This window comes from Rhinatrema bivittatum, chromosome 8 (genome assembly GCF_901001135.1).
Source record: "Rhinatrema bivittatum chromosome 8, aRhiBiv1.1, whole genome shotgun sequence".
In the NCBI taxonomy this organism is placed as follows: Eukaryota; Metazoa; Chordata; class Amphibia; order Gymnophiona; family Rhinatrematidae; genus Rhinatrema; species Rhinatrema bivittatum.
Window position 1 is genome coordinate 146240634 of NC_042622.1, and position 24083 is coordinate 146264716.

The 24083-nt window shown below is 46.8% G+C and overlaps 1 protein-coding gene across 1 annotated transcript in view; it reads right to left on the minus strand.

Moving 5' to 3' along the window:
• The window catches only part of ATG2A (autophagy related 2A), a 291079-nt gene that overhangs the window by 245491 nt on the left and 21505 nt on the right, over positions 1-24083 (minus strand). The window contains exon 5 of the mRNA XM_029611010.1: positions 2095-2263. Within this exon, the coding sequence (XP_029466870.1) occupies positions 2095-2263 (169 nt within the window). The remainder of the gene's footprint in view (positions 1-2094; positions 2264-24083) is intronic.

The window sequence follows — 24083 nt, forward strand, 5'->3', positions numbered from 1 at the left end:
CCCATGAGCATCCATGGCCCTCTAATCTTTCGCCAGGGGAACAGAGGAATGGGTCCGTGTGTACTTGACCTTTTAGAGATCAGATTCGACAACCACAGATTGATATGGTAGCTGATGCTTGTCGAATCAGAGAGCCTTCTAGAAGAGATACGTGTCTGACTTCCTGTCAACAGGAGGAACAGAGAGGGGGTGTTCCCACATCTTTATCAATAACTCCACAAGGATCTCATGAACTGGGACTGCTATGATTTCCTTGGAAGGCTCCACATACCAGAGGATATCCAGTATCCTGTACCGGGTATCCTCCTCATTCTATAACTGAAATGGGATGGCCTCCGCCATCACCCTGACAAATCCTGCGAAGGAGAGGTCTTCCAGAGCAACAAAGTTTAAGGGGAGACCATCCGACATGTCGTCAGAGACACTGGAGTCATCATTCTCTCAAGGTTCATATGGGCTCTCGTCCTCATTGCCTGAAGGAAGAGAGACTTGTCCCTAGGTGCTCAGCCTCCAGCCAGTGGTATGGGCACAGATTCAACTGGCCATGGGGTTTCGGGCCCCAGTGTTGCCCCAGTCCCCATAAGAGCCTCTTCTCCTCCAATTGTGGACAAACACCAGATTGGCCTGTGGCACCCCAATGGGCATCGATGCTGGCTGCTACAGTAACAATCTGAGCGAATGTAGGTATTTTAACATGGCTAAAGGATAAAGGCGCCGGCTCCTCACTGCCCTCTCCACAGCCGACTGCACATACCTCTCCAGCTTCTCCTTGAAGAACGCTGATGCCAAGACCGACTGGGACCCAGGAGGTGTAGCCACATCCTCTCCAGAACTGAGAGGAAGATCGGTGGAGGGCATTGAAGCTGGTGGAGACAATCGCATACCTTGGATATCAATGGAAGCTTGGCACTCCTCACCAAGGGGATACTTCAGGGGCATTGCAGCCAAAGCTCATACATACTCATTCCCAGCACCTTGCATCGACTGGGACAAATGCTCATGCTTCCCTCGGGGCTTGGATCAGTCCTTCCCTGCGCAGAAGTCAAAGACGATGAACCTGATGTCTTTGCCCTGGGGGAGGGTGACTGCCTGGCCTGCCTCCAGCATCCCTGGCAGTCACCAACACCAACGGAATAGATGATCCCACCAATGTCGATGGCTCTGTGTCCATCAGAATGGCTCCGTGGCTCCTCGATGCTGATGCCTCCGATGCAGACAGGCCGGCCTTCTCAGAACTTTAGGGGTCATCTGTGCATAGTTGTTGCAACCCCAGATGTTGTGTGATACCCTGAGGCAGAGGCTACATCTATCATGGGGATCCGTGACTGACCTAGTCCTTGACCACAGAGGGCATGGCTTAAACCCGGATGTAGACATGCTAACCTGAAACAAAAGGGCCGCAAAATTGAACTTGATGGCGGTGTCCTACAATGGCTGGCTGGCACCAACGGCACTGCCACCTGGGGAGGGGGGTGGGGAAATGACTGCAAAAGCAAAAAAAAAAAAAAAAAATTACCCATAAATGCAAACAAATTTGGCGAAAGAGGCTAAGGGGAGAACGGGAGGAACTCGTTTATGGGGAAGAGAAAAAAACCATAAAACACAGAAACCAACTTCAGAGAAATTAGAAAAAATTAGACTCAATTGCCTCAACACATTAGATTTCATGGGGGGGGGGGGGGGGGAGAGAGACTGAGGGCAAACCGCGTGGATACGTGGCATAATGCATGCTGGGCATACTCAGAAAGGCTCAGTCAAAGTTCTAGAAATTTTGACATACGTTTTCCATGCCGGGCTCAATCCGATGAAGTCACCCATGTGCGAGGACTGCCTCCTGCTTGTCCTCTGAGAAACAAAGTACTTTAGTTCCCTGTGCTACCAGTCTAGAATTCATTCAATTTCTTTTTTGTGTGTTCTTGTGGTACTCTCAAGCAGCATTTGCTTGAGAGTACCACAAAAGGCTTGGAAGTAATGTGTACAGAGTGGCAATTGCTACTATCCTTAAGAGAAGGCTTGCTGGACAGACTAGATGGACAACTTTGGCCTTTATCTGCTGTCATTTACTATGTTACTATTTATAGTACCCGTACTTACCTCTGGGATAGGAGATGAGGAGGGCGTTGGTTGCTTGTCAAGAAACTCTTCATAATACAAAGAGACCCCACTCAACTGCAGCACCTTGTGGACGAAGGCAGGCAGCTGGTGGATGTCCACCGGGAAGACTTGGTTCGAGTCTTTCACTGCCTCATCACAGTAATCCAACCTAGGACCCAAAGAAAGGAACAAGATGAGGTCTTCATCTGGGCTTTTTAAAAATAATCATAGAATCAGAGAGAAGGGGAGTAACAGAGAGCGAGAGCGCTGGATAGGACCCCCAAAGAGGTCATCTCATAACAGAAAAAAAGTGGACAGGAAGAAACCTCAGAATTCCATCACCTAATCTATCCCCAGCCTCCAGGTAGGATCCGCTGTACCTCACCCATCTCAGACAAATGTGTCTTTAATGTGCTTTTCTTTTTTTTTAACTTTTTAATTAACTTGCAGAAACAGGACATTACAACATTAAATCCACAGGTAGATCAGAGCACATAACATCATAACCTATATCAGTATCGCAACAAAAGACATTTCTCTTCGGAATATTAGTGTAACAGACCAAATCTCTAGACCTACTCATTGGCCAATGAGTAATAATTCAAAGTCTTATCGTACAATATGCTCCTATTATGAAAAGCATAAGTCAACTTTCCAATTATAGCTATTTATGTACCTGAGAAAACCAGTGTTGCATCGAAGAAGTGGTGTTGTAGAAAGTAGCAATTGTGAACCTAGCTGCAAGGAGTAGTTGCTCACATTATCAACATAAATTAATGATCAGAGAATTATTGTCCTATAACCTAAGTAGGCATAACTTTGATGAAAATGTCAGCTTTAATCCTATCATATAGTCCTGGTCTCAAGACGGCCCCAAAAATCCTTAATAAAAAGGACATGTCCACCCATACATATGTATGAATTCTCCTCCCCACAGACCCGCCTGCAAAATCTTGAAGAGGAAGGAAAAAATCTAGAGTAAAATAGCAGGAATGTGTGAGGTGGGGTTTGTTTTTTTTTTGGTTGTTTTTATAATTTTTATTCAAAAGACAAAATACATTTCATTGAAACAATGACAATAATTCACAATAAGAATAATATATATTGGAAACAATTTACAACATCTATCCAGGAAGCAATGCATCTCTTGTTTTTGGAAAACCCAAAGAGACCCCCTCAACAACCATCCCCCTTTCCATCATTCAATATAACCACCCTCCTATGTTCGCAGGTCATTGCTCATTCACACATGCGCTAACTCTCTCATCCTTACTCACTAAAACAATACCAATCAAATATGCAGTACCTTAAATGTTGTTTTCCGCAGCTGTACATTTATCTTCTTTTTTCCCTACCCACTCCTGCTTCTGGGGCCAGTGAAGGTATAATAATTGGGTGCTTGGTGCCTTCTCCAGGGGAAATTCCTCCAGATCCCAGTCCTGTTTTGGGCAGTCCTCCGGCAGCTTATGGACCTTGTTCTCACCCAAAGACTTAATAAGCTGTTCCAGGTCCTTGGCAAAAAGCAACTTGCCCTTGAAAGGGAGGGTGCCCAACTGAGCCTTGGAGGAAGAATCTGCCGACCAATTTTGCAGCCAGAGGAGAATTCTGGCTGACACCGCTAAAACCATCGCTTTGGCTTGCATGCGAAGTAAGTTGTAAAGAGCATCCGCCCCATACGCTACAGCGCCTTCCAACCATTCAGCCTGCTCCACCTCTGTGGATGGGAGGTCCTGGGTGCTGAGCAATTGTTGAACCCACCTAAGGCTTGCTCGCTGCATGAGACTGCTGCAGATCGTTGCCCGGACTCCTAAGGCCAGGACTTCGAAGATACACTTGAGGTAAAATTCAGCTTGCAGTCCTGCAAGACTTTCAAAGCCGTGGCTCCCACCACCGGAATAGTGGTGTGCTTGATGACCACAGACGTAGAAGAATCCACCTTGGGAATTTTAAGCATCTCCAGGCAATCTTCAGGGAAGAGAACAGAGCTTGTCCATAGCTCTCCCCACACGTAGCCCCGTCTCGGGAGCTTCCCATTCCCGAAGGAGCAGCAGCTTGTGCATTGGATGGAAGGGGAAAGTGTTCGGAGGAGCCCTGAGTCCCGCCAGGCATCGCGGCCGTGATCGTATGTTCCGGAGGAATCTCAATCCCCAGCTCCTGAAGGATAAAAGGAATGAGCGGCTCCAGCTCCTCCCTCTGAAATAATCAGAGCACTCGGGGGTCGTCCCCCTCCAGATCTGGTGCCACAGGTGGGGCCGGAGGGTCCGGGGGTGAAGGGACCCCCGGAACCACCCGAATGGACCTCTGCGCATCCGGCGCCGCAGGAGCGAGCGGGGAGGGCATCCATGGAATTTTAGCGGGGGGAGGACCTGGAGGAGGTTCCTCATCCTCTTGAAGGCTAGCCAAATAAGATTTGTGCATTAAAAGCACAAATTCCGAAGAAAACGTGGCCTGAATTTTCCAGAGGGGGCGGGGGGAGGGGAGGAAGGGTCAGGGTCCTCATCCTGAGCCTGCACAGGGCTCAAATAGGGCAGAGAAACATGAAAATTAGACTCCTCTGCCTCCTGCATCCCCAAATCGGGAGCTGCCGAAATCCCCAAGATGGCCGCCATTCCTGCGGTTTGCCGACACGGGAACAGCCTGGCCATGCGGTGAGAGGACCTCCCCCCGGTCGTCGGCTTGTTTGCTGCTGGGGAGGGACCCTCTCCACCCGGCAGGCACCCTGAGCACAGCCCTTCGTGGGAGAGCCGCGATGCAGGCTCCCCGTAGGCCAGACACAGATTTGAACGCGGCATGACTGAAGCAAAAAGTGCCGCAAGACAGAAAAAATGACTGAACTGTCCGATGCTGAGAAGCAGGTGCAGGAGCATGAACCCTGCTCGCTCCTTAGTTAAATATCAAAGAACTGCCAAAGGATCAGTCAGCACTGACGCTGAAGTGCCTCAACTTTTTTTTTTTTTACTTTAAAAGTGCAGGGGAATGAGCTTCCCTGCTGGCACAGCCGGGGGAATGAGCTTCCCTGCTGGCACAGCCGGGGAATTGAGCGTCCCGGGAGATACAGGTCGATACAGTAAAGTGCGCTCCGTCGGAGCGCACTGTCAGCCTGCTCTGGACGCGTGTTTTCCCTTACCCCTTATTCAGTAAGGGGAGGAAAACACGCGGCCCACCCGCGGCACCTAATAGCGCCCTCAACATGCAAATGCATGTTGATGGCCCTATTAGGTATGCGCGCGGGATCCAGTAAGTAAAATGTGCAGCCAAGCCGCACATTTTACTCTAAGAAATTAGCGCCGACCCAAAGGTCGGTGCTAATTTCTTCCGGCGCCAGGAAAGTGCACAGAAAAGCAGTAAAAACTGCTTTTCTGTGCATCCTCCGACTTAATATCATAGCGATATTAAGTCGGAGGTCCCCAAAAGTAAAAAAAAAGTATAAATAAATAAATAAATAAATAAATTTGAATTCGGCCCACGGCTGTCGGGCCGAAAACCGGACGCTCAATTTTGCCGGCGTCCGCTTTCCGAGCCCGTGGCTGTCAGCGGGCTCGAGAACCAACGCCGGCAAAATTGAGCGTCGGCTGTCAAACCCGCTGACAGCCGCCGCTCCAGGCCAAAAGGAGGCGCTAGGGACGCGCTAGTGTCCCTAGCGCCTCCTTTCCCTCGTTTGCACCGCGTCGCCTAATTTGCATGCTGGAGCATACTTTCAAAGTAAGATCCTTCAGTATCGCACGCTTCAAAGGTTCGAATGGTGACTCACACATAGCCCTCAAGACCAGATTGAGGCTCCAGGAAGGACAAGGATGCCGAACGGCAGGACATAAAATGCTTCTCCCCCCACCCCCCCCAAAGGAAGCGGATGACGTCTGGATGAGCCGCAAAGCGAACACCTTGCACTCTACCTCGAAAACAACCTAGAGCCGCTACCTGAACTTGCAGGGAATTAAAAGAAACCCTTAATCAGGCCATCCTGCAAAAGGTCCAAGATATCACCCACAGAGGCACGAGTCGGGTCCACCATGTGATCCACAAACCAGGACTCAAAAACACCCCACACTCTGACATACTGCCAAAGGATCCTTCCCGGATCCTTTGGCAGTTCTTTGATATTACTACTGCAAGAGCAGTAATCACTGCCTCCGAATAACCTTTACCCCTTAGGCGCTCCCTCTCAAAAGCCAGGCCGCAAGATAAAAGCGATCCGCCCCTTCCAAACAAACGGGCCCTTGATGGAGAAGATCCTGCAGGATTGGAAACTGTAAGAGACCGTCCACTGCCAGGTTGATCAGGTCTGCAAACCACGGCCGCCTCGGCCACTCTGGGGCAACGAGAATTACATCCCCTCGGTGTACCGCCACACATCGCAACACCTTGCCAATCAGCAGCCATGAAGGAAACACATACAGCAGAACATCGGACGGCCAAGGGAGGACCAGAGCATCCACCCCTTCTGCTCTCGGCTCCCAACGCCGACTGAAGAATCTTGGGACCTTGGCATTGGGGAAAGTCGCCATCAAGTCCATGCAGGGCAGACTCCACCTGTTGCAAATAAGGTGAAAGGCTTCCTCCGAAAGCTCCACTCCCCGGGTTCTAGCTGGTGACGGCTCAGGAAATCCGCTTGAACGTTGTCCGCGCCTGCAATTATGGGAAGTTGCTATTCTCTCCAGATGCAGCTTCGCCCAGCTGATCAATTCCCGGGCTTTAAGGGCTACTGCTCGGCTCTTGGAGCCCCCCTGGTGATTTATGTAAGCCACGGTCATTGCATCGTCCGACAGGATCCAGACCGATCGCCCCTTCACCAGGGAGAGGAGAGCCTGTAGAGCAAGCCACACTGCTCTGGTCTCTAATCGGTTGATGGACCACGAGGACTCCATTGACGACTAATGGCCCTGGACCGATTTGTTCTGGCAGACTGCTCCCCACCCAGAGAGAGACTGGCATCCGTGGTCACCACCTTCAAAAAGGGGGGCCTCCAGGTCTACCCTTCTGCGAAGCGAGACCGGGCTGAGCCACCATGCAAGACTGGACCGCACAGACTCTAGGTGGAAGCGAAAGCTGAAATTGTTCGGAGACGGGATCCAAACGGGTCAGTAAGGCTGATTGCAGAGGTCTCATATGAGCAAAGGCCCAAGGGACCAACTCCAGGGTGGAAGCCATTGACTCCAGAAGCTGCAAGTAATTCCAGACCTTGGGCATGCGCATGGACAGCGAACGAACTTGAGTTTGTAATTTCAGGATACACTCCTCAGTGAGAAAAACTTTGCCCAGCCTCGTTTCAAAGAGGGCTCCCAACAATTCCAGGGTCTGGGAGGGAACAAGATGACTCTTGGCCAAGTTGACTATTCAACCGAGGAACCGCAAGAGGCACAGGACTTGAGTCACCGCCTCCCGACAGAGAGCCTCGAATTTCACTTGAATCAGCCAATCGTCCAAATAAGGATGCACCAGAACGCCTTCTTTCCGAAGTGCAGCTGCCACCACCACCATCACCTTGGTAAAGGTCCTGGGTGCGGTTGCGAGGCCGAAAGGCAGAGAGCAAAATGGAAGTGCTGCCCCAAAATCATGAAGTAGAGGAATCTTTGGTGGTCAGGCCGAATCCAGATGTGAAAGAAAGCCTCCGTCAAATCCAAGGATGCAAGGTACTCTCCTTTGTGGACCGCTGCAATCACCGACCGCAAGGTCTCCATGCGAAAACGCGGCACCCGAAGAGCCCTGTTCACCTTCTTTAAATCAAGTATGGGTCGGAAAGTACCTTCTTTCTTTTGGACCATGAAATAGATGGAATACCTGCCTGCCCCTTGTTCCGCCGGAGGCATCGGCACAATGGCCCCAAGCTTGTTGAGGCGACAGACGGTAGCCTGTACAGCAAACACTTTTTACCAGTAAGACCATGGGGATACAAGAAAAAGATCCTTAGAGGCCGAGCAAATTCTAAAGTGTAACCGTGTCTTATTACATTCAAGACCCACTGATTGGAGGTAATCTTGGTCCACTCCTCGAAAAAGAGAGCAAACCGGAGGAAAGAGGAGAAGGAGGAGGAGTCAGAGCCCTCTCCAACCTCCCCCTCCAATGAAAAATCTCCAATGGCTGCGCTGTCTAAATAGAGACATCTATTCCGTTGTGGAAGGTGGCTACCACACTGACATGTACTCTTATAGAGGAAGTTTTCAGACCTGATTCTGACAGATGCCAGATATAGTCCAGAAACTTCGCAGTGGAATAAGTGAAGGGATCTATGGACATAGACGTGCACCAGACCATAAACATTTTCCACTTGGAACGATAAGAGCGTCTCGTGAAAGGCTTTTGTGAAGCTACCAGGATCGGGATACTGACTCAGAAAGGTTAAGGGGTTGAAGTATTAACCTTTCAACATCCAGGCTGTCAGCGACAAGGCCTGGAGATTGGGGTGGCGCAGGCACCCATTGCTCTAAGTTATCAGAAGCGGATCCTTCCCTAGAGGGATGCACCGGCAAATTGATAGATCCTCGAGAATTGGGAACCAGACTTGGCGTGGCCAATGAGGGGCTATCAGAATCATTAAGCCCTTGTCCCTTTGTAACTTCATGAGAGTCTTTGATATGAGTGGAAGTGGGGGGTACGCATAGAGGAGACCGCTGGACCACGAGAGGGCAAAAGCATCCCTCGTCTGAGTGGCGGCTGCAAGTGAGCGTGCAGAAGTTCTCTACTTTGCGGTTGTGGAAGGATGCAAAGAGGTCTGTGTGTGGATACCCCCAACGTTAGAAGATTGTGTCCGCTACCACAGGGTTGAGAAACCATTCGTGCGGATGTGAGGTCCGGCTCAACCTGTCTGCCAGAACACTGTCCACGCCCAAGTAGGCCACTCTGAGGTACATTGAGTGGGAAACATCCCATGCCCATATCTGTGCAGCTTCCTGACACAGAAGGTAGGAGCCCGTTCACCCTTGCTTGTTGATGTACCACATCACTATCTGGTTGTCTGTTTGAATCAGGATGGTCTTGTTTGAGAGGCAATCCTGAAAGACTCTGAGGGCATATCTGATCGCTCGAAGTTCCAAGAAATTTATCTGATGTTTGGTCTGTAGGCCGTTGACATGAGCACCCCAACCTAGATTGGAGGCATCTGTCGTTAGGACAATTTGAGGCTCTGGAACCTGAAAGGCATCCACCAGGCCAGCGACAGGCAGAGCTGTTTGGTAACGTGGACAATGCTGGCATTGGCTGGTAAGCCTGAGTCCACTGCATGACTCTCATGGCGAGACATGTCATTGGCGTGACATTGGCTTTCGCCCAACTTTCAACTGACCGCACTCGCCCAGCATTCAACTGACTGCATTCGCACTAAACTAGAAAAAATTTGTTCCGGCCTCTCTCTGCTAATATAAATCAGGGCCTAGATTATCCATTGTCTATCAGTTACCAACAGGCCCATCAACATACTGCCTCATGCTGAGGACACACACACTTGTCTAGTTTTCCCTAGGGGAAACTAAACACTAAACACCTTAACTCTCACCTCCATTAGGATAGCACCAAACAGGATACCACCTAACAAGAAACCCCAACTGGGATCTGACTTTCCACCATCTCTACCAGGATATCTTCTATCATGTACCCCCTCACAATTCCCATCATCCACAACCACATGTGGAGAACACCTAAGCCCCCCACTCCCCATCACAACCGTCAACAGAGGCTCAGGCCCATCCTGCTGACACCCGCCACACAATTTCTTGGACTGGCTCTCTTCTCTCTCACTCTTGTTAACGCACAATCCATCTCCAAGAAAACTCATATTCTCAATGACTCCCTATCAGATGCAAAACCTGACATCTGTGCCATCACAGAAACCTGGTTAAAACCCACCGACACTGCTCTAATAAATCAGCTTCCCATACAGGCATACGATCTCCTCTCTATACCCAGACCCAAAAAAAGAGGAGGTGGCCTTCTCCTCGCAGCCAAAAAAACGCTAGGTCTGACATTGCAGGCCTCTAATAACCTAGCAAATATCGAATTTGCGCTATTCAACTCAAAACATCTGACGATCGGATTAATTTATGCCCCTCCCGGAATACTGGAAGCAGACCCATCCACAATCATAGAACTAACAGCAAAACACCTAAACTCCGGAAAACCGGCCATCCTGATGGGAGATTTTAACCTTCACGTAGATGTCCAACCTCATTCCACCAACTGCAAAAAACTCTTCTCTTCTCTCTCAGCAATATGGGTTTCAGACAAATTGTGACAGAACCAACCCACAAAGCAGGTCATACGTTAGACCTTATCTTCATAAACGAGAGAATCTCAACCCACACTATCCCAACTTGCCTTCCGGTTCCGTGGACAGACCACTGAATCATCTCATCGGTGTTAAAGATAAAAGAGCTTCCTCCTCAATCAACACAATCAATATCTATATCCATCAGGAAACAGTGCTCAGGAGACCAACTCAGCGAACACCTGGCCAAGGAACTAGTGCATTTGGACCTCTCCAACGCCAACTCAGCAACATCATCATGGATCAACATCACCAACAAGGTTGCAGATCAAGTGTGCCCCATGACGACAAAATATATCAATCCAAACAAAGACAACAGGAAACCTTGGTTCACTCCGGAGCTGAAAACACGTAAACATGAGCTGAGATGCAAGGAACACAAATGGCGAAAAAACCCATCTTCAACAACCCTCCTCATCTACAAATCGTGCCTCAACTCATATAGAAACGACATCAACAAAACCAAGAAAGAATTCTTCTCCAAAAAAATACACCACTTCAGTTTTGATTCAAGAGCTCTTTTCTCCTATGTATCAACCCTCACTAAACCCCCGGCGCCTACCATTCCAGACGAACAAGCTCTCAACAAAGCAAACGAACTAGCAGACTTCTTTGACAATAAAATCACCTCACTCCTAGCCCCCCCTCAAGAGATCATCTCCACATCCAAACCACGTAATCAACCACAGCCCCCAATCATCGCACTCAACCGTCCAACAATCATCGCACTCAACCGCTCAACAACCCAACACAACACCAGCAGTGCTCAACACCTTTGAGCCCACATCCACATTAGAAATAGAGAACATCCTTAAGAAGATAAAACCATCCTCTCATCCATCAGATCATAATCCTTCAAACATGCTGAGTTTGATCACTAACATCATAGCCAAACCTGTTGCAGACATCATTAACTGCTCTCTCACCCAAGGCCAAGTCCCTAACCAACTCAAGTTGGCCATGCTCAAACCACTCCTCAAAAAACCCAACCTTCCCACCTCAGACCCAGCAAACTTCAGACCCATAGCAAACCTTCCTATGATAGCCAAAATTATGGAGAAAGTTGTTAAACAACTTACAGAATTCCTTGACGAAAACAACATCCTCACCACAAACCAATTTGGTTTTCGTAAGACCAGGAATACTGAATCACTATTAGCCTCACTATCAGACACTATTATCATTAATCTGGAAAAAGGCCAACCTTGCCTCCTCGCACTTCTGGATCTCTCCTCAGCGTTTGACACCGTAAACCACCCGTGCCTCCTGCAGCGCCTAACTGACATTGGCATCACAGGAGCAGCTTTCAACTGGTTCAAATCGTTTTTGGAGAACAGATCTTACAAGGTCAAGATAAATAACAAAGAGTCTCACTCCATTGAATCCAAGAGGGGGGTACCGCAAGGATCATCCCTCTCTCCGACTCTTTTCAATATATATCTTCTCCCGCTCTGTCACTTACTCACCAACCTCAAGCTAATACACTTCCTATATGCGGATGACATACAAATTCTCATCCCTATAGAAGACTCTCTACACAAAGCCATGTCATACTGGAATAAATGCCTTTCAGCTATCAACAACCTATTCGCCAGCCTCAACCTGGTCTTAAACACAAACAAAACCGAAATCCTCTTTATAGCTCCGGAAAATTATGTCCCACCCACACCTCCTATCGCTAGCCAACGTCCGGATACCTCCGTGCACTCCACCTCGCAGCAAGTAAGAGACCTAGGGGTCATCATAGACAGCGGTTTCAGCCCCAACAAATTCGTAAATAACACAACAAAAGAATGTTTCTTTAAACTACAAACCTTAAAGAAACTAAAACCACTCCTCCTATACAGAGACTTCCGCATGGTGCTACAAGCCATCATACTCCCGAAACTGGACTACTGTAACTCTCTCCTTCTAGGCCCTCCAGCATGCACCACCAAACCACTTCAGATGGTCCTGAATGCCTCGGCAAGAATTCTCTCAAACGCCAAAAAAAGAGATCATATCACCCCAATCCTCCAGCATCTCCACTGGCTTCCGATTAAATACAGGATTCAATTCAAGTCCATAATGATGATACACAAGGCCTTACATAACATCGCTCCCCTCAACTTAACGTTTCAACTTCAGCTACACACCTCCGTGAAACCGACTAGAGGTGCGTACCAGAACAAACTAATCACCCAACCGGCGAAATCCTCCCTGAGGAAACACGCACTATCCACAGCGGGCCCTTCACTCTGGAACTCGCTACCTCCAGACCTTCACCTTGAACCTTGCCACACTACATTCAAAAAGAAACTTAAGACTTGGTTGTTCACACAAGCATTCCCTGAGAGCTAAGAGCAGGTAGAACGATATTTTCAGCTTATTCACTCTTTCCCCAGCCCCAGGCACATAATTTCCCGAAGAGATCATTATTGAATTGTATATAATCATATAAACTTGTTTTTTTTCGGTTCACTGTAAGCGGTTCACTGTAAGCTCCACTAAGTTGCACTGGAAGCTCCTCTAGGTTCCTCCTTGAGCCTGGCATGTTACTTATTAACTGTTCAGCAATTATCCACTAATATGTTAATTTGATTAATCTGTTCTATGTAAACCGCTAAATGAAGCGATAGTTCTTGTTCCTTGTAAACAGATAGTTCTCTGTTCTATGTAAACCGCTAAATGAAGCGATAGTTCTTGTTCCTTGTAAACCGGGGTGATATGTATATTATACAGGAACTCCCGGTATATAAATGCTATAAATAAATAAATAAATGTATAGCGGACGCCATGTGACACAGCAAAATGAGAAAATGGCAGGCTGTCGAATAACGCCGATTCTGGAGGCATTGTGCAAGGGATGTGAGAGTACGAGCTCAATCCTGAGGGAGGAATGTTCTTGCCTGCATGGTGTCCAGGTCGACTCCTATGTAGGATAGGGTTTGAGATGGAACTAGGCTGGACTTGGGATAGTTGATCAGAAACCAGAGAGACAGCAACGAATGGATAATTAGACATAAGGAGGCTAATGCATCTGTCTGAGTCGGAGTCCTTATCAGCCAATCGTCGAGATAAGGGTAGACATGGACGCCCTGACAACTCAGGTAGGTTGCGACCACTACGAGGCACTTGGTGAAGACTCGAGGAGTGGATGGTAGGCTGAACAGCAGTACCCGGTACTGAAAATGCCGGGGGCCGACCAGGAAAAGAAGGAATTTGCAATGGGATGGAGTGATTGAGATGTGTGTATGCGCATCTTGTAGATCTAGAGAGCAAAGCCAATCTCCTCTTTGTAGAAGAGGCAGTAGAGAACCCAAGGTCACCATCCTGAACTTCTCCCTCTGAAGATATTTGTTTAAGGCACGCAGGTCCAATATTGGACGAATGCCACCTGACTTTTTTGGGATGAGGAAATACCTGGAATAGAACTCCTGCCCCTGCTGAGAGAGGGGCACTGGTTCTATTGCCCAGGATTTCAGGAGGGTTGATACCTTCTCTTTCAGAAGAGAGGAGTGGTCGTATGAACCCCACATTAGCAGAGGTGAGGAGTCTGCTGGTACCGACAGGAAGTTGAGGTGGTAGCCTTGGGTCAGTACAGCAAGTACCCACTGGTCTGAAGTGATCGTGTGCCATATGTTGGTAAAATGGCACAGTCGACCGCCGATTGGTATGGACGGTAGAGGAGGTTGGCTTATGCTCTCCAGCGAGGAGTCAAAATCCAGCAGCTGGGCTCGGTTGAGGAGCTAGCTGGGTCTTCTGAGGTCGGGCTTGCCTGGGCTGACCCTTCTGCTAAGGCCTGGAAGGACGACATCGAGCGGCAGGAGGATAATACCTCCATGGCTTGAAAGACTGTCGCTTAGAGTCCCTTCGGAATGTCCTCTTAGAAGTGGACAGGAAATCAGAAGGTACTGAGGAAAGCTGGCACAGCGTTTCATGGTGGTCCTTTAGCTGTGCCACTGTTTCCTGGATTTTGTCCCCGAAGAGATTATCTCCAGCTGCTAACCGGTCCTGCTCCTCTGGTCTTAGGTCTGAGGACTTCAGCCAGGCCCACCTTCTTGCACTAATCCCCGCTGCAGACACTCTGGAGGCAGTGTCAAAATTATCATAGGCAGCACGGACCTCATGCTTGCCAGCATCAAGGCCTTTCTGAGCCAGAGCATTGAGTGGACCCTGGAATTGTTTTGGTAAAGTTTCAGAGAAATCTTGTATCTTCTTGAACAGGTCCCTGTTATACTGGGTCATGTATAACTGGTAGGAAAAAAGGCGAGATATGAGCATTAAGCCATGGAAGACATGTCTGCCAAATGCATCTAGGGACTTCTGTTCCTTCCCTGGAGGTATGGAGCAATGAGGTTTGGAACGTCATGCCTTCTTCTAGGCTGATTCCACAACCACAGAGTGATGATCCAGTTGTGATCTTTGAAAACCAGGAACTGCCTGTACAAGATAGGTGGCATCTCTTATGGTTGACAGGTGGTACCAAACCTGGATGCTCCCAATTTCTCTTTAGCAGATCAATTAGGATTTCATGAATAGGAATAGACATGATTTCCTTAGGAGCATCAAGAAACTGGAGTACTTCTAGCCTTCTCAGGACGGGATTTCTTTATCGGTGGCTTTGTTGACGCCGATGCCAAGGGTTTCCCTGGATCAGCGGACTGAGCCTTCAGATGACTGTGTTGACGCTTTTCACGATGTTCTCCTCAGTCCTTCTCCTGAGGTAATGAGGAAGAAGTCGATGCCGGTCAGGCAGCACTTGTGTCTCGCTACTGGCGCGAGGTCGATGGTACCGGCTCAGATAAAGTCGAAGCAGTCGATGGAGTCTAGTGTTTTGACTGAAAAAGAAACTCCATCTTTTCTTAGCGGGCCTTACGGCCCTTCGGTGTTATTTGGGTACATTTGGTGCAAGTTAACATGTCATGGTCGGACCCCAAACACAAAACACAAACCTTATGCGGGTCTGTGATGGACATTGTCTGAGGACAGTCGGGGCACCAACGAAAACCCGACGCCATGACTTCGACAAAATTTAGCCGCAGTGCGGTCAATGGCCGGTAGGATCCGAAGGGAAAACTCGACGGGAATCAACCGCAAACAAGGGTAAAGCCTTACCTTTCAACCGCGGAGTATGGATATTGATAGGGGGACCCTTATGGGGTAGACGTTTTTGAAAAAAAATTTTTTCAATTTATAATTTTATTATGAATTATATCCATAACCATATTGGAGTCAGAAACATTATATCAAACCAAACTAACATTGAGTGCCTGCCTGTAACTCCAAATGTCCCCCCCCAACCCTCCCCTCCCTCCATGAGCTCATTTAAGCTGAACCTACAGCAACACTGAAAACAAATTAAAAATCGTGAGAGGGAAGTGCCCAGTGTGTCCATAAATATATGCAGGTAAATGTCAGAAGATGAGGGTTACTACAAATGGGCTTGTTGACGCTCCCAGGTGATGAAAGGTGACCATATCGCTTGAAACTCAGGTTGTGAGTCGTGAATCTCCACTGTAATAGCTGCCATTTTGCAGAAGTGTACTTTTTGTTGTACTATTTGAATAGAAGGCGTTATAGTCAATTTCTAATGCTGTGCAATTGCCATCCTCGTCCCAATAAAGACTTGTTGGCAAAATGATGTGTGTATTTTATTCACATGTGGGGGAGGAATATTAAGCAACATAAAACCAATGTCCTGTACTCCTCTGACACCCAACAGTCCTTCAGTCCACAATGCCACCTCCTTCCAGAGCTGTTGCACTCTTTCGCAGGACCACCACATGTGAAGAAAGGTGCCAGTTTGTCCGCAGTTTCTCCAGCAAGATGCACTGATGTGGGGATATCTTTGATGCAGGGTATGCGGAGTGAGATACCATCATGTGATCAGCTTGTAACAGTTCTCTTGCAAAGAGGAAGACACAGAACATTTACGAGCAGACATAAATCTTCACCCAATCATCTGCTAACGTTCGCCCCAGATCCACCTCCCAATGCGTAACATGTGAAAAAGGCTGTGCATCCCTGCCTAATATTAAGGCGTACAACTTAAGAGATCAAGCCCCTCTTAATATCAACGTCTTCACAATAATGTTCTAGTAGCGTCTTGCCCTGTCGTAGGGAGGCCTGAATCAGGGGGTATGCAAAAAGTGGGATATTTGACATCCCGCTAAAAAATCCCCTTGAGGTAGCTGATATAGTTCTTGCATGTCTGTCCATGTCATTAGGGATCCCCCCCCCCCCCCCCGTATTAAATGTTCAAAAAGGGAAATGCCTTTGGCTTGCCATGCTCCGAATGAGCGATGTTCCCAAACCATTGGAAATTGAGCATGATAAAATAAGCGAGTGGAGTAGAAATACGTCCTCATACCCACTAAGCGCTCTTTCCATTTAGAGCGCAATTTCATAGTGGTGTCCAAGGCCATAGTCAACCTCCCCCGTATAATCCAAGTGTGGCGAGGCTGCCACACCATAGTCAGTGGCATCCCCTCCACCACCTGTTCCTCAAAGGCCGCCCATTGCTTGCCTGTTCCCTGTTGATGAATGTCGGGCATGGCAGACAGAATCAAATCACGGTGAACCTAGAAGATGTGGTAGGCCTGATTGACAAACTGAAGAGTAGTAAATCACCTGTACCGGATGGTATACACCCCAGAGTTCTGAAGGAACTAAAAAATGAAATTTCAGACCTATTAGTAAAAATTTGTAACTTATCATTAAAATCATCCATTGTACCTGAAGACTGGAGGATAGCAAATGTAACCCCAATATTTAAAAAGGGCTCCAGGGGCGATCCGGGAAACTACAGACCGGTTAGCCTGACTTCAGTGCCAGGAAAAATAGTGGAAAGTGTTCTAAACATCAAAATCACAGAACATATAGAAAGACATGGTTTAATGGAACAAAGTCAGCATGGCTTTACCCAGGGCAAGTCTTGCCTCACAAATCTGCTTCACTTTTTTGAAGGAGTTAATAAACATGTGGATAAAGGTGAACCGGTAGATATAGTATACTTGGATTTTCAGAAGGCGTTTGACAAAGTTCCTCATGAGAGGCTTCTAGGAAAAGTAAAAAGTCATGGGATAGGTGGCGATGTCCTTTCGTGGATTGCAAACTGGCTAAAAGACAGGAAACAGAGAGTAGGATTAAATGGGCAATTTTCTCAGTGGAAGGGAGTGGACAGTGGAGTGCCTCAGGGATCTGTATTGGGACCCTTACTGTTCAATATATTTATAAATGATCTGGAAAGAAATAAGACGAGTGAGATAATCAAATTTGCAGATGACACAAAATTGTTCAGAGTAGTTAAATCACAAGCAGATTGTGATAAATTGCAGGAAGACCTTGTGAGACTGGAAAATTGGGCATCCAAATGGCAGATGAAATTTAATGTGGATAAGTGCAAGGTGATGCATATAGGGAAAAATAACCCGTGCTATAATTACACAATGTTGGGTTCTATATTAGGTGCTACAACCCAAGAAAGAGATCTAGGTGTCATAGTGGATAACACATTGAAATCGTCGGTGCAGTGTGCTGCGGCAGTCAAAAAAGCAAACAATGTTGGGAATTATTAGAAAAGGAATGATGAATAAAACGGAAAATGTCATAATGCCTCTGCATCGCGCCATGGTGAGACCGCACCTTGAATACTGTGTACAATTTTGGTCGCCGCAACTCAAAAAAGATATAATTGCGATGGAGAAGGTACAGAGAAGGGCTACCAAAATGATAAAGGGAATGGAACAACTCCCCTATGAGGAAAGACTAAAGAGGTTAGGACTTTTCAGCTTGGAGAAGAGACGACTGAGGGGGGATATGATAGAGGTGTTTAAAATCATGTGAGGTCTAGAACGGGTAGATGTGAATCGGTTATTTACTCTTTCGGATAGTAGAAATACTAGGGGGCACTCCATGAAGTTAGCATGGGGCACATTTAAAACTAATCGGAGAAAGTTCTTTTTTACTCAACGCACAATAAAACTCTGGAATTTGTTGCCAGAGAATGTGGTTCGTGCAGTTAGTATAGCTGTGTTTAAAAAAGGATTGGATAAGTTCTTGGAGGAGAAGTCCATTACCTGCTATTAAGTTCACTTAGAGAATAGCCACTGCCATTAGCAATGGTTACATGGAATAGACTTAGTTTTTGGGTACTTGCCAGGTTCTTATGGCCTGGATTGGCCACTGTTGGAAACAGGATGCTGGGCTTGATGGACCCTTGGTCTGACCCAGTATGGCATTTTCTTATGTTCTTACAGTTGCGCTGCTGCATAATACCATTCTAAATTTGGTATCCCCAAACCGCCCCTATCTCTTGGTTGGTACAGCAAATGTTAGATACCTGGGGTGGGCGTCTCCGCCCCTTGAAATCAAACAATTTTCTGCCAGGAGCGCAGAATGGCAAGGCTGATGTAAATAGGTAAAGTGTTAAAGAGGTATAAGAACCTAGGCAATACATTCATTTTGACAACGGCGACTCGCCCTAGCCATGAGTATGGTTCCCGATCCCATTTCTGAAGATCATGTTTTAATGCACCAACCAACAGCAAATAGTTGAGATGGAAGAGATCCTTGACCTCATAGCCAATATGAACTCCCAGATATTTAAGGGAGGATTTAACCGCTCTAAAAGGATAACGCTTGTGCAGCTCCTGAATAACAGACTGATCAGCTGAAACATTGAGTATTTCAGTCTTATCCATATTAATCTTAAATCCTGACACTGCGCTAAAGGCTCGTATTTCTTCTGTCACGCCATGGAGAGATTTGGTGGGATTAGTAAGGGTGAGCAGAATATCATCAGCAAAGAGTGAGGCTTTTAAATGCAATGTCCCCAATTTCACACCCTCAATCTGGTCTGAGTCCCATACCCTGGATGTAAAGGGCTCTAGGAAAAGGGCAAACAAAAGAGGTGACAGAGGACAACCCTGACGAGTTCCCCGTTGGACCGAAAAAGGTTCCCCATACCCTCCATTCACCTTGATTCATGCCACCGGATCAGTATAAAGGCTGCGCCCCATCCCAAAAAATGAGACCCAAATTGCATCTTTGCCAGTGTGTGAAAGAGAAAGTCCCAATGAACCAGGTCAAAAGCTCTCTCAGCATCTATAGCTAATAAGACCAATGGGACCTTCTCTGTCTGTGCCCACTATAGTACATCTGTGACCCTGCGCACGTTATCCGCTGCCATTCTGTGAGGGATAAATCCAACTTGATCCTTATATACCAACAGTGGGAGGATTAAGTTTAAACGTGCCGCTAGGACTTTTGCTAGTATCTTCAAATCTATATTTATTAATGATATAGGACAGTAGGACCCGCACTGGGTGGGATCTCTCCCAGGTTTCGCCAATATGGTGATACCGGCCACATTTGAATAAGGAGGTAACGACTCTCCTTCCCTGAGGCTATTATAGAAGTTGGTGAGTGGACCTACCAGATGTGCACTACATTTCTTATAATACCCACTCGTGAACCCATCGAGCACTGGAGCTTTTCCAGCCTTAAGGTCTTGGATAGCTGTTTGTACCTCCGAAGTAGTGATGGGGCTATCTAAAAATTGTTGTTGGGATTCCATGAGCTCCAGCAATTTAACAGAATGTAGATATTGATCTATTTCCTCGGGGGATATCTTCGAGTCCTTACTATATAATGAGGAGTAGAACAGAGTAAAACATCCCCTTATATCCTGGGTAGTGGTCAACAGTTGCCCTTGGCTATCCTTAATTTTGGCAATATTGTTCTGAGTGGAGCGTTGTTTCAATTGTCTAGCCAAAATGCATCCTGCTATATTATGCCCTTCAAAATATCTCTGCTTATTACGTTCTAAGGCATGCGCTATTTGGGAGGACTCCAACAAATTTAACTCCATGCAAGCGGCCCTCAACTGTTGTAAAACAGCATTACTGAGGGTATGAGAGTGTTGACAGGCCAACGTACGAATGGTCCGTGCTAAGGCATAGTGTCTATTTTCCCTCTGTTTTCTGAGAGTTGACGAAAGTGCTAAGAGTCGCCCCCGAATCACAAGTTTGGAGCACTCCCATATGGAACCCGCGGACGACATTGAACCCGTATTAATCTTAAAGTAATCCTGAATATGGTCCATGATCACGTTACTGTTTTCATGATCCCTCAACAGATCCCGGCCTATCCACTGCCCCCTCTGCCATTATGAATCTAAATATAGTCACTGCCACTTCCCTGCAGTTATCATATGCTGGCAGTTCAGGGATTCCGCAATTGCAAATGTTGTAGCGCCTCAACCTGTTTTCCAGGTCTTCCACCTTCTCCGCTAGCATTTGCTTTTCCTCACTGATCTGTTGCTGATCATCTGCCATTTTGTGGACCAGAGCCTCCTGCCATTCCACCCTAGCATCCATTTCGTCCACTCTGCCCCCATTGCGGCCATATCCTCGCGGATATCAGAGATGGACTGTAATAAGTCCTTTTTATGCTGTTTTCGATCTTTTCTAAGATCTATGAACCACTCTCACAGCTCAGAGCGAGAGGGTAGTTCAGAGATGGACGCTGGAGCCGCATGATCAGGTTCCGTGTCGGAGGTTTCAGGCGCGGCCTGATCGGTGGGAAGCTCGCTCCGGTCCTCGCTTGCTTTAAGGTAGGAAAATTGGGCTAAGTCCGGGCTTTTCCTTTTAGAAGCCATAGTGCAGGACAGCTTACCTCCAGCACCGTATTTTCGCCGAGGTTAGGCTTTGGAAGCTGCTTTTTCGGGCTGAATATAGAAAAGTTAGCCGGGAGTTCTCGTCCTAAGCGTCCATCCCCATTGGTGATGTCAGCGCACCCCCAGAATTTTTTTAAAATTTTGAAAGAAGTTCCGTGAGGAAAATTCCTGTCAGGAATCTCTAGAGAGCTCCTTAACCCATGTGGCTACTGCTGCGCGGAAGAAAAGAGACTGAATGGGGAGCCCTGCTGGATGCAGGATTAGTGCCATGCTGGGCATGCCCAGTAGGTGCCAATCAAAGTTCTACAAACTTTGACAAAAGAGTTCTGTGATTGGGCTCCATCCTGATGATGTCACCCATATGTGAGGACTACCATCCTGCTTGTCCTGTGAGAAACCTAATGAGCTTTATTTGGGCCATAAACATTTACTATAGTGAAGGCTTGCTTGTACAGTGTTCCTTCTATGTCACATCTAGATTTTATAAATTTTAAAGACAGTCATCTGTGAACCAGAATACAGACCCCACTACTTTTAGAGTTATAGGAGATATAATAAATTTGTCCCATCCAAACCCTTTTAAGTTTCTCATGTTCGCTATCTATGAGATGAGTCTCCTGCAGCATTCTTATATTTTTGGAATTGCAAGATTCATTTCCTTTTTATTGGAGATGAACTACCTCAGACATTAAATGAAACAAAGTTCACTGGAGCACTAGTCAGTAACAAAATATAACAATATTTATCATTTTCACTGTTTGATTTTAACATTTATAGTTGTTATGGACCACATAACCCAAGCAAGCTCATCTGTCTGTAATTTTCAATATCATTCCTGGAGCCCTTTTTAAAAATTGGCATTACATTAGCTACCTCCAATCCTCAGACAGTGGCAGATTTTAGTGATAGTTATGAACTGCAAATCTTTTGCTGGTAATCTATATTTAGGTTCCTTCAGAACTCTGGGGTGAATATCACCTAGGCCAGGGGATTTGCTACTATACTAAAAGCATTATTATCTGGCACCCAAGAGCAATATGGGATGCTGATTAATCAAATCTGCCAGTTATCTGAGAGCTCTTTGCTTCCTACTTCATCCTCCTCCCTCCCAGGCAGCAGGCTGCAGGGAACAGGAGGGGAGGGTAAGGCTAGAATAGATAGGGAATAGAATAGCTCTTCTCTGATTTGCTCTAAGCCACCTCTCACTTCCTATCCTTTAAAGTGAAGAAGGGAGGAGGAAAATGGGATGAGAATGGAGTGGACAGAACACAGATCAGAGCTACTCTGCTCTTTTAATCCAACCCCTGCTTCCTGTCGCTTGCATGGAAAAGGAGGAGAGAGTAGTGAGGCTAGAGTGGACAGAGCACACAGCATATCAGCAAAAAAATCCTCTCTGCTTCCCAATCTGCTTTCCCCCTCCTGATATCACCCACACAAAATATCTAACAGAATATGCTGAATGGTAAAGTACCAGATAATGGAGCTTTCACTGCATTTTGTCAGTCAATTTGCTACCACTAAGTCCAGATTCACATTAATTGGCATAAACTGCAATTGGCATAGGTATCTCCCCAACATCCTCTACAGAGCAGTAAATAATTCATTTAGTGATGGCCCTGTTCTCCATAAGTGGCCCTCTTGCCCCCTGGTTCTCTAAAGGTCCAAAACTCAATCCTTTGCAAGCTTCTTCCTTTTGATGTACTTCGAAAAAGTATTAATTTTTGCCTTTTTGACAAGTATCTTCTCAAATTTTCTCTTATTTAATTTTTTACATCTAATTTGCTAGCGTTTATAATCCTTCCTATTTCCCTTATTAAGACCTACTTTCATTTCTTATGTCGCGTACACAGTCATACATGGGGGCAAATTTTCAAACTGTGCAAATTGGGAGAAAGGCCACACATACTTTTGACCTGCAGGCTTTGAGCCATACTTTTGCTTTGAAACTCGCCGTGGGTATAACATTTGCAGTCTCTTGAGCCTGCTTTTTCTGCAGGCAGAATTTTCTGGGAAAACTGCACAGAAATATGTGAAAATGCAAGTCTACATACAGTGGCCCCTTGACTTACGAACTGGTTGTAAGTCAAAACTATTTTTTCCATAAGAAATAATGGAAATACCCATAATGCATTCCAAACCTCCCAAAGCCCTGCTTACCTAACATTTTCATAATAAAAAAGGGTTGTATAATGTGCGTAATTACCAGAAACACCTATAATTTTCCTAGTGTACTCACCAAGAAGTTATAAAATGTGCCTAGCCTACCAGAAACAATTTCATACTGTACTCACCATTCAAGTTGACATCTTTGGCTTGCAGGAAGGGAGGAGGGGGAGGATTCCCCCCCTCAGAGCACATCTCTGGCCCCCAAACACTCATTTCCCCCTCCCAGCATACTCATTCCTCCCCTCCTGATACCTTGTGTAGCCAGCTGAGTGCTACACTCCCTTGCTGCTGCTGCACAGAAGCTTCCTTGGTCACCAGGGATGCAGTTGCTTGCTGCAATGCCGTGCCGGGTCTGCCTATGTGCTCCTGTGAACATTTGCAGCTCTTGGTGCGCCTGAGATGGACAGGCCTCATCGGCAGCAGCAGCAGCCAATCACTGCAACAGCAGAGCAGAAGTCCCACCCTCCAAGCCCAAAAAAACACGAATGACAGGAAAAAACGCCTAATTAGAAGCAACCACACAAACGAGCTGATACACATGGCCTTGGCTGGCATTCAGGTTGTAACTCAAAACTAAAATTTTGGTTGTAACCCAAGTTGTTTGTATGTCAAGCCGGTTGTAACTCGAGGGTCCACTGTACATGCTTTTCCTCCCCTGATCTCAATACACCTCTGGGAAGGCCTCCCCTCAATGTGGCTGAAAGTCCACAGGTTATGGACCAACACATGAACTATTAGTTATATTAAGGGCAATTTTCACAGAGAGCCAGTTAATGCGGGTAAAATATAATTTTCCTGCATAAATTGCTTCGAATAAACTAATCTAATTCACCATATGTTCTCATACAAAAAGGTGAATGAAAGATCATACATTTAACAGTGTTTTCTATTGACATAGTTAACCCC